Here is a 12054-nt window from a genome sequence, read left to right on the forward strand (position 1 = left end):
GTTTTTATTAAATGGCTTTATTACACTCCTGCGCCGCGGTTTATGTGATAAATAGAGGATATTGAATGAGTGTAGTTTAATACTAAATTTATTGAACGAGTTGAATAAAAACATAATTATTATGCGAGCCTCTGGCGAGCATAATATTGTTTTATTCAACGAGTTCAATAAATTTAGTATTGAAACTACACTAATATAATATTCTATTTATCACATATATAAAATAAGAACAGTAAACTGTAAAAATGAGTAATTTTTCAATGACGCGCCTTTGGTGTAACGCTAACATTGGCGCGCTTTAACGCTATGTTTCTATATAGCGCAAATGACGTCACGTCAAAGTGTTATTACACTAGTGTAATATCGTTTTTATTAAATGGCTTTATTACACTCCTGCGCCGCGATTTATGTGATAAATGCATTTTCTGAGCATCTCGGAAAATTTGTACCTTCAATAAGTAAAACCAATATGTCCAAATCCACCTAACCGGCTTAACTGGATAACTAACCACTTATTACTAAATTCTCTGCAAGTGACTAACTACAAATCCGACATAATTTCTAAATCAGCGGTGAGAGACAAATGACCAGAAGGCTAAACGTCCGAGATCAATTGTCACGGAGATGTGACGCCCAGCCGAGGATCGAACCGGTGACCCCCAGGGTTACAAAACCGATGTTCTTCTTATTGAGCTAAGCGTGCGGTCGTACTTTTCAGTCTATTCTATAATGTGTGAATGTATTTACTGTAAGTGAAAATAAAGTTTCCAGTAACGTCAGTGCTTTGATTTATTTGTAAAATAAGCCATGTTGATTAAATAAAGTGTATGCCTGAAATGTAGTATACACTTGTAGAATTATCAGATCAGCACCAGCATTTTGTCAAAATTGCATGACTCGTTTTGATTTTCTTGCAAACCTTAGACATACAAATAAATGGGTATATTTTACGTTAATTAGGTCAAATAAGTACATTTATTATCTTTTGTCCATGAACGCATGACATGCACATGTTGCCCTTTGCAAGCCTTTGTCATATTGACAAAAAACGTTTTATCTTTGACAGATAGAGAACATGAATATTGAAACGATAATTAATAATGTTAATATACAGAAATCAGTTTTTTTACGGAAGATTTATGAGGTCAGAGCGTCTCATTTTCTTGCGCATGCGCAAACTAATAAGAAAATATCGTTATTATCGACATGATAACGAAATGACTAATTTTCTTCTCTAGTTTTATAAGGTCAAAGCGCCTCGCATACTTATACTATATAACTTTTCTCATACTTTGTATTGCAAGTCTCCACAGACAAAAATAAATAGCACCCTTTACATATTTACTTGGCAAGACGAAATTTGTGTCTTTGCAAGACACATATAACATAACATATCATAACATAACATAATCTTTATTTGGCATTAAATAGCTTGAAAATACATAAGGCCAATTTAAATTTATTTACATATAGAAAAGGGATAAACGTGTTTCAAATGAGTGTACAACGTTTAACAATTTACGGAAGAATGTTAAAAAAACGGCATTACAATTAATTATTTCATGCTTTCCAGTGTTTTATTGTAATATATTAGATGATTATATTCTGATAAACCACTAGTGAAATTTATAAAATATAATTTTCACTGTAGCCGGACTATATCTGAATGCAGGTGAAAAGAAAATCAAAACTGAATGGAATAACAGGCAAAAATAAATGCCGTCATGCGTAAATTTTGCTTCTTTCGGAAAAGAACGTCGATGTCACCATACATTATGTTAAAAATGTAACAAAATTAGAGAAATTTAACAGAACTATATTTCAAACTTGTTGATGTGACGTCATGATGTTAAGACGTCACAAAGGAGAATGCGCGACGTTACACGGTAAAATCAGTAAAAATTACTTAAATTACTTAAAACGCATGAAATAAAAAGAAAATTTATTTGTTTTACATATAAGATTGAAATATATTTCATTCGTGAACACCAGCTATTATATTTTCATTCGTGGCTACGCCACTCGTGAAAATATTGCATCTGGTGTTCACTCAGTGGAATTATATTTCAATCTTACATGCAAAACAAACAAATATCCTCTATTTAACCTCTTAATTTACATATTTTTTCAGTTTATTGGATTCTCGATATTCTATAGCTGTCTTGTTTGAAATGCATAATATTAATATTTTGATAAAGGTTGTTAGGAAACACTTGATTTCACTTGACTTATTATTTACTTTTCACCAATTAACAAGTTTATTTCATTTTACATGTAAAGAACCACAATGAAACACACAAACACATGTTCCGTTTACATAGGTAATAGTGTACAGTTTCAATTAATTCTTATTCACTTGAACCAATGACTTTGCCCCTGGACTACCGTATAAAATATTAATAAATAAATGACCTTATTATAGACCAGTTTTGAATATTTTGTTACTTGTAAGTAAAAGATTTTTTTTTTCAAAACTTCTCTTTCTGTTATGTAATAGCGTGAGTTTCTTCGAGTTAAACTGATACCACAACAGAAAAAGCAAAGATTTACACATTTTTCCAAAAATGAAAGTCAGAAGTGTTTGCTATTTTCCCAGATGCTGATTTTTTGTTGTTCTTGTCAGCTTTTATTTTATCAAAAAGAAAAAAGAAAAGAATATTTGAAAAGAAAAATATGTACACAATTTCTTCGACTAATGCTTGACAGACATCTTGACGAATTGGTGCGAATCCATTGATATGGTATGAAAGATATGTAAACCGCATAACAGCAATCCCCCGGTATAATTTTGTATTTCGCTATCAATTTAGGAAATTGTACAAGTATATTGCCAACAAAAAGATCATTTATGTCAAGGGTAAATATGACTGTATCAACTTTCATTTGAGCAATTAAAGCTATTTTTATTTTCAGTGTTTTGTTTAACAACACATGTTTTAATATTTTTTAAGGTAATTCAACGAATTTAAATGTTTACAACGCATTTCATCGTCTATATATTGAGTATAACAGATCTGAAAAAGCACAGCTGTTAAATGGTTTGATAAAAATCGTTTTTTTTTACACATATCACCAATGTTTCCATTTTTGATGCAACTTAAATATATTATAACCTGAAACCTTGATTGTGCTTTTTGTAATTAACGTGAATTTGAAAAAGGTATAAAACAAAGCAAAAAAGCATAGAGTTTACACATCTATATTTTGATAGGTGCGGTAAATTGGCAAAAAATAATAATACATTGGGGACAATAAGACAATAAAGTAAGCAAACAATCATTATAAAAATGTCCTTGAATCTAAGTAGATATATCTATCAATATCATGTTTCCAACATCAACGTTGTATAAGTTAACTTTCAAGAACGTCTAAACCAACCAAAACACAGATGAAATTTATCCATTGATGTGCCATTTTGATATCATAAATAATCTATTATATACGTATTTTATGGCTAAATTATGACTGTAATTTGATTATGTATATGTATAATTCTGTTTAATATACAGTTATTTTCCGTAAATATTTGATTACAAAATATTGCTGTCTGTAGTGCTTTCTTTCAATGCAACCGTGCTGTTTCGAGGGTAGGTTTTATATTATTTCAAAACATATCTTATATCAAAATGGTTCGTGTATAAATTAATTATTGCAACTTCCCAGCTATCAAACGACACATATGACTGATTGTTTGAAATATGATACGCCTATTCTGGACCAAAACATTTTGCATTATGAATCGACATTTTGAATTAATTGCCAATTCCGAGACTTGCGTGTAAAATTACATTTCCGCCTTATTTACGAGCAATATGCCATTAAAGGGTATATTATTACAGAATGCTTTGTGCGTATTAACTTAGCTTGTATGAGCAAGCTTTACACATATTATATTGAAACATAATAGTAAAATCGATATTTTGAAAAGTGATACTTGCTATATTTTGAAATAATAACGATATATCACACATTTGGAATAAAATTGCAATTACGCTATTTCGGGAACGTTAACATATCTAATAATGATATTGTCCCCAAATGTTTCATTGCAGATTTAGCCGATATTTTTATCATACTGAACACTGATGTTATATCTAAATTGAATAAAATTGTTTTATTTGTGTACATACATATTTATTTTTTATGAATCAGTTTGCTATATGTTTTAGCAAATTCATATTTCGTTGCACTGATTCATTATCCAGAGAAAGAGAATAGAGAATATATTGAAATGCAATTGCCATTGTATAAATCTAGGTATTTTTTCAAGTTTCTTTTTAATTGTTTCTTTAACAATTCGTTCTTGCAGCTCATGTTGTGCAAAAGTGGGCATCTCTAGTTGTTCAAGGACACCACAAGGTGGTATTTTCAGCTGTTGGTGCAGAAAAAAATATGACTTTTGCGATATCAAAATCATTGATTCAAGACTCTTGTTTCATCGCTTGTTTGTTTGCACTCTTGAACAGTTGTTTGATGTACTTATAACATCACTCAAAAGAACTTCCTGATTGTTTGTCATGTCCTGTCTGTTTCCTACGCACACACCTGGCACGCACAAGAAACGCGCTCTAGGTGTCCCGATGTAACTTAATCTGAAGATATATTTACTTAGCGAGCCATTCTATTAGAAATAAATCTGGGTATGAAGTACCTTGTCACAGCTGCTTATCGTTATGGTAACTAAATATATCATATGACGCGCTACCTGTTAATACAAATTGTCGATTAGTGCTCACACAGTTAGAGTACCTCTTTCAGTTGGCGCCCGGAGTTAGCACGGGGTAGGTTATTGTTCTATTCTTTTATATATATATTTTTTTGCGGCTTTTCAGTTTCCAAATGATTTTACTAAAATATAATAATAACTGAATGAGCTAAAGGTTTTCCCCGTTTAGTTTTGCTTGTAGTTCATGTGTTTTGTATCATTTGCCATAAAAGCACAATTTGTCATATATACCACGGTCATGTTGCAATAATTACACATCAGTTTTGTTATCGGTAAATTCTGCATATCTGAATAAAACTTTATTTACATGTTATAAGCCATTTGCAAGTAATAAAATTGAGCCGTGTCATGACAAAACCAACATAGTGTGTTTGCGACCAGCATGGATCCAGACCAGCCTGCGCATCCGCGCAGTCTGATCATGATCCATGCTGTTCGCTTAACAACTCTATTACAATAAAAGAAACTGATAGCGAACAGCATGGATCCTGATCAGACTGCGCGTATGCGCAGGCTGGGTTGGATCCATGCTGGTCACAAACCCATTATGTTGGTTGACGCGGCTCAAATACTTATCAGTTACAAGGTTTTCTTGCCTTCTATAGAAACATATTCTCATGAAATGCAAAATGGATGAATGAGTAAATATAAAACACACACACGAAATTATAATTCTAGAAGCAAAAACAATTCTCGATTTGTTTTGTTTGTTTTTTAACTTTTATTTTTTTATATTTTTTTTTATTTAAGCACCCTTTTATTATACCACTAAGATATGAAAATGCACGAGTTTTCTCGGGTTAAGCTTGAACATACAAGGCGAATGACATAATAACGTGGAATGTAGATGTACGAAAATAACGTGCAGTTTTCTTCGTGCATAAATCTGAAGAAGTGCAAATGAGCATTTGTTATCATATTATACGTTTCGTAAAAAGGTACAGTCTCATACATATAATACCGCCAAAATCATGGTAAACAGTTTTGATGGGAACCAATGAGTATTCTTAGAAATTAACAAAAGCAAACGTATATCTATGCAACGTTGATGACAACGAAAACGTCTGTAAAATATGAAATTGTGGACAAAAGACTGAAATCGTTGACTTTGGTTAAATTGTATCTGTAAATGGACAGGAGATGATTGATGCCTTCTTCCGCTTTATTCCCAAACACTCTCCCTTTCATCGGCTTTTGTAAAATCGACTTTTAAAAATTACAAGGGAAGAATTGACAATCAAAGAAACTAAAGAGGTGTTCTTTAAGGCGCGTATTCTGATATATTTTTTGCGTCAAGTCATTTAACCTTTAAAGCGTTATCAAAACGTCATCATGTTTTTTTTTTCACTGCTTAACATATGTTGCGGTGAAGAAATCGAAACATTTCTTTGGCAAGAAGTATTTAAACATAACATAAATTGCTGAGTGTATTTTTCACTTTAATAACAAGAATATATAAGCTACAGTAGATTGAGATTCGTTAGTTTAATGAATATTTTCGCAACGGGCTTATAAGAGGTAATGTGAATTTTTTTATTATATTATATAAAATTATATCGTATGAAATAAAAGCATAAAGGCATCATATGTTATGGTCATTAATTAAACAAAATAACATAAAGTTCGTTGGTAATCATAATATCTAAAACCCTCTAACAAGAATTAAATCATTTTCTAATCTTAAGTTTTTAAATATTTAGTATTATAGAGAGGCACGGTTTCTTAATAAAAAAATGTAAGAAGAATAATGTACATAGCTTAACGCAGATTTACCCTTGTCTACCTACTATAGTTGCTCTATTTATGTTTTCTAAAGAAATGACATTACATACAATATTCTTGTGTTTTTCCACTTTTGCTTCCATCATAAGTTTTATCATTATTTTCCCTTGATTCATATATTAGCTTAGATTATAGAAGTGATATGCGCTCAATTTGTTCTAGTTGAAATCTCATAATAACATACGCCATTGTATTTTTTATAATTAATATAAAAGGCAATGTATCATTTGCAAAGCCTGCCGATCATTTCTTGGATTTATTTTTTTATGGGAATGGCCCATCCACTAATTATGATCAATTTTGATTAGAAAGTGACGCTAAAAATAAACAGACAAATCTATTTATTCGTTTTTCCAAGGCATAATTTTATACGAATAAAATTAATTCGGAAAAAGTAAAGGTTTTAACGGTCCGACATTTTCGCTTTTTAATTAACAACTACAACGTTATTACTATGAATTGATAATTATTATTATTTTATTTTTGAAATTATTTCAATATTAAAATTGTAAACGTATTCTTCTTTAATCGCTTGTCTTATGTATGAATATGTTATTGATATGAAATTGTATCGGTTTTGCAAAGAAGAAAAATACAAACACAATAGAATATTATTAAACTTAACTCTAACTGCAATGCTGTTTAACTGCTTGCACATCTTGTACTCCGTCAATAATAATGATTTACACTTTTGTAGATGTAATAAAAAAATTAACAGTTTTAGGTTTGGTCCAGCAAAAATATTCTATTAATTAATCAAAAAATTTTGTGTCAAATAATTTCCTATATAATAGAAATGTCAAAGTTTTAAACAGAACAGTGATTTAAAGATCTTGAAAATTTCCCGGAAATCGTCACACGTGTTAGATTTGAAACATATTGTATAAAATATATAACATCGGAAAATAAACAAACAAGGATGTACTTTTGCTGTAAACAATAATATTCATATATAGCCCTAGGGATGATATTAAACTATTTTATGTATATGGCATATGTAAACGTTCTTGTAACCATGTGTGACAAGAAGGTATTTGAGTGGATCAACTATAACCAGTGATAAGATTACAATGGAAACTTTTAGACAGCTCTCCTAGTTGCAAAGGGAATCCCTGAAACACAAATGAATGGCAGTTTTACAGTAGCTGTGAATAACGTTTGGTTGAAAAATATGACCATGTGATGCTTTCAATAGCACTTTCATAATCATCAACATCTCTTTGAAATATGTTAGTACATTCTGTTATCAAGAACGTTTGTTATTGTTAGTTAAAGAAACTCCGCTGAGCTCCAAAAAAGCCTTAAAACATACGATTTTAATTTCTTGCATCAGAATAAAATATTATATTGTTAATGTAAATAGAGTGTCGACCTTCAAGCAATGATTTCATGCATATGCTTTTGGCTCTTAAAACTATACAAACATATTTCTTTTTATACAAGTATCTTGGAAGCATTATGTTTCAAAATTCAAACAGTAATTTTGTAAACTATAGCCACCAATTTTATCTCTGTATACACTTTAAGAATATCACTTCTCGTGTATAACGTAAGATGTGTCAAAACATGTTTAAAAGTTCTTATACATTTTTATACTGGGGTAAGACAATGGTCTAATCTAGTTAATTTTAGTATTATTGTTCTTAATTTGTAAATCCAGGATCACCTTGCATAAAACATTTTCTTTTCATCGAATGTAAATAATGATGTATTTCTTTAACGTTTTAACTCATTTTCAATACGCTTTATTTTCTTATAAATTGGTTAACTCAACAAGAGATTAAAATATCTTTTCTTCTAGCTGTAAACAAATCATTGCTATATTTCACTCCGATATATGTTTTAAATGTAGTGAAAATTCGCTGAGAGTTTTGTCATCAATAATCCTAAAGATTTCAATCATGACATCTGGATGAATAATTCAAGATATTTGCCGCAGGCTAGCTTATCAAATTGATGTCATTGTATCATCGTAAAAATAAAAAAAGAATCTATTTCACCTATCAAACTATAGAAATTGATTTGTCTCTATAGAAGGCAAACGAACGTTTTAGGCGCTACAGTGAATAGAACGTATATGAATTTTGTATTAAACTGTCAAGTCTGCAAAGCAGCAATTACACATATATAACTGTGCGCCAACCTCAAAACTCAGCAATAATATGTTACATAATATATTCTTGTATTTTATTTCTATTTAATAACATGTTTATGCACCAGATATTTGATAACAAATGAATATCACAAGTTGAAAAATATTCCTTCTACAAATGATTTAAACGACAAAGAGAGGTAAGTGCAACAAACAATCAATTCATCAGAAAAAGGAATCACAACTTTTAAAAAGTACTTATTTGTGTACAGCTTATTTTACATCTACGGATTTCATAGATGTTTTGAAAGCATTGTCAAATGGGTATGAAATTCTGAAGCAGGACTGGTCCTACATAAGTCAAGAACAATCTTGTTAATTTAAACTGTCAAACTTATTAAACCGGTGATGGGGTGGGACATAGACAGTAGGTAGATTGCATTTATCACTGCCATTCATGGACAAACCGTATCTAAAACATTTTCAATTTTGCTATGTTAGAAACTTTTTAGGGTTTCAGTTTTTTTCTATCATACAATTTTTTTTTTCTATTTCAAGTTTCGTTTTTTTTTGTTGTTTTTTTTTCATCTTACAATTTGTTTGTTTTCGATTTCAGATTTCACAGCTGACAATAAGACTAAGACCGGAACGCTGCAACAGCGGCAATGAGACATTTATATCAAATCGGAGTGGTGCTTTTGCTGGGTAAGACAAATTTTGTAATCACATTAAGCTGTATCGGGATTTTACGGCGGCAAAAAATATGTGCCACTGGACACCTACTGAGCTGTATTTCTGTGTCCAAATGGAAAATGATTGTATTCATGTAAAAGACTGGAAATGTTGTTTTTGTATTTATTTGTTACGGTAGCTGCTCTCATTATATAACATGGGCTAAACGTTTGCAGCATTGATTTCGTCTGGCATTCACATTATATATAATAATAATTATCATACATACATACATGTATTTAATTTACTGTGTGTTTTATTGAGGATATTGAATGAGTGTTGGTTTAATACTAAATGTATTGAACGAGTTGAATAAAATGATATTATGCCAGCCTCTGGCAAGCAATATATTGTTTTATACGAGTTCAAAAAGTTTAGTATTGAATCTACACGAATATATTATATCACATAGATTCAAAATAAGAACGGTATTGACGCGCCAATAGTACAACGAAGTATAACGAAAACGACGTCATCCCAAAATATATGCACGGTCGTGCAATTCCATGTCGAGACATTATATACAATATGCATTTTCGTGAACTTTAGGCCGCACTTCACATACGGGAAAATCTCATTTAATTCCAATTATAACATAAATTGACCGGGAAAGTTGTCACGAGGAAATGGCTTCGCATTTTGGCAAAAAATAGTCAATGTAAGAAGAAAATATAGGCCAATTCCATTAATACAGTGACATTGCTTATAATTCTTATGTATAAGATATGTTATGTCATTAAAATTGTAAATAAACATACATGCATTTAACAAAAAAGCCATGTGCATCAAATTACATGTATTTTTAATGTCTTGCAATTTAAAGAAAATGCTATGCAGGGGAGATCACTCGACAGCAGTAAAAATAAAGAAAGAAAATGATTGAAAATCGCCATCTGTCAATAAGAGATGGTATTTTTGCGGACCTTTACCCTTAACAAATTAACTATCTGAAATGGACTTGTACATCTTCCAAATTGAACTCATCCATTCACCATTCAAAGTTCAATTTTATTTAGTTTGCATATTTCTTGTTTAGGTCATACACATTATTTAACTTGAGGTCCATACGCCGTGTGTTATGTACATGTAATTGCACAATATTCCATATGAACACATATACAGGTTTTTCTTAATTCAAAATATTACCATTTCATTCTTAAATGCTTAAGCCGGTGGTGTTTTTCGGTTGTTTTTTCTACTCTACTGAGTCTGTCCAGATACTGAATATATAATGTATATTTTTACAATAATGAGTGAATATAAATATTAACATGACTGTAGACTAAAACCTGTATATTATTTTTATCCTATCGTAAAATGAAAGGATTATTGTTCTGTAATTTTATGACATTTGATTATAATGCCAAAATTTAAATTAATTGATATTTAGAAATTTTACCAATTTCCTACTACTTAATCCGGTGTTACGAGACTGTGAACTATAGCTTGCACTTACCACTTCTGTACATTAACCGAGCCTGCAACATTTTCAATTTTGCTGTTTTCTGCGTTCCTTGAGGAATCCCATTTTTCAATGTTAGCGCTAGCTGTACAATAGAAATTTGGTAATCTTAAGAACAATTTAGGTTGTCAGCACCTTTGTAAAATTTGTAAAAGGTTGTATTCCGTCCCAGATAATGCAATGAACACCTTCAAACTGTCTCTACAGGAGTAAATATTTCTGCAAATGAAATATTGCCTGATTCGTCGATAGATAGATAGATAAATAGATAAATAAATAAATGGGGTGAAATTGCAGCGCCTTGCTTTCTTCCGCATTAAAACGTTAAAGGTTGAGAGAAAAAAATAGCTATAGATAAATAAAAGGGCCAATATTCCAGTATTATATGATTATGTCTCCAGTGATGCCTATTTCATCAGCATTAGGAAAACCGAGAATTCGATTTTCATTCATTTGTATTTGTTTTCATTGCTCTAGAGTGATCTCCCTTTTCGAGATTTTTTAAAAACACAAGTGCATTGTCGTATATATTTGTATATGTTAAATTTATTAAATGATTTTCTCTTGTCTGTTACATATCACAATCTTCATTAACATTAAAGTAACCTACAGCAATCTAGTGATTTGATTTGATGAATATGTCTTCATTCAAGATTATTTTAATCCTTTGAAACGAAATTTGTAAAATGAAAAAAATGAATCCCGAAAGAAATGACAAACATGTCAAAATTGAAAATGTTGCAGGCTCAGTTTGTTTGAGTCTATCTATGGACTGTAATGGTTATTGCAACTACCAGCCCACTATCACCGGGTTAGGCAGAATTCGACATTTTGAATTTTGAAACATTCGCAGATATGTTCATATAGCGGTTTTCATAGAACCTTCAATGTGACACGTAAGGACCACTCCATGAAAAGCGGCATGTGGTCCCAAAGTAAAAAAATGCGTTGCACTTAACGAGAAAACTAAATAAAATGGAAAATATGTCTACTTTGATAACAGTTGTGGAAAATTTATCAACTATATTAGTTGAAGCTTAATTTTGTTCATAAAGGGGTATATGATGATTATTTAAAAAAATATAAATGTACTAATTCGTTTATCAAGACGCCAGTGTGAAATATATGCAGACTACCACGCTAAATCAACTGCAAAATATGATACTGAAGTTCAAGAAAGTTCCCTAACAGCATCCCCACAATATTTCAACATTGAATACGGGGCATAATTTTTTTTAAAAAAGGTTATCAAACAGTAAA

The 12054-nt window shown here is 30.8% G+C and overlaps 1 protein-coding gene across 1 annotated transcript in view; it reads left to right on the top strand.

The window, feature by feature from the left end:
• Positions 1 to 4716: 4716 nt before the first annotated feature.
• The window catches only part of LOC132718978 (uncharacterized), a 70215-nt gene continuing 62877 nt past the window's right edge, over positions 4717 to 12054 (top strand). The window contains exons 1-2 of the mRNA XM_060702704.1: positions 4717 to 4781; positions 9217 to 9305. Coding sequence (XP_060558687.1) covers positions 9266 to 9305 — 40 coding nt within the window. The 5' untranslated portion in view covers positions 4717 to 4781; positions 9217 to 9265. The remainder of the gene's footprint in view (positions 4782 to 9216; positions 9306 to 12054) is intronic.

Source organism: Ruditapes philippinarum, unplaced genomic scaffold, assembly GCF_026571515.1.
Source record: "Ruditapes philippinarum isolate M1 unplaced genomic scaffold, ASM2657151v2 ctg1578_1_1_1_1, whole genome shotgun sequence".
Taxonomy (NCBI): domain Eukaryota; kingdom Metazoa; phylum Mollusca; class Bivalvia; order Venerida; family Veneridae; genus Ruditapes; species Ruditapes philippinarum.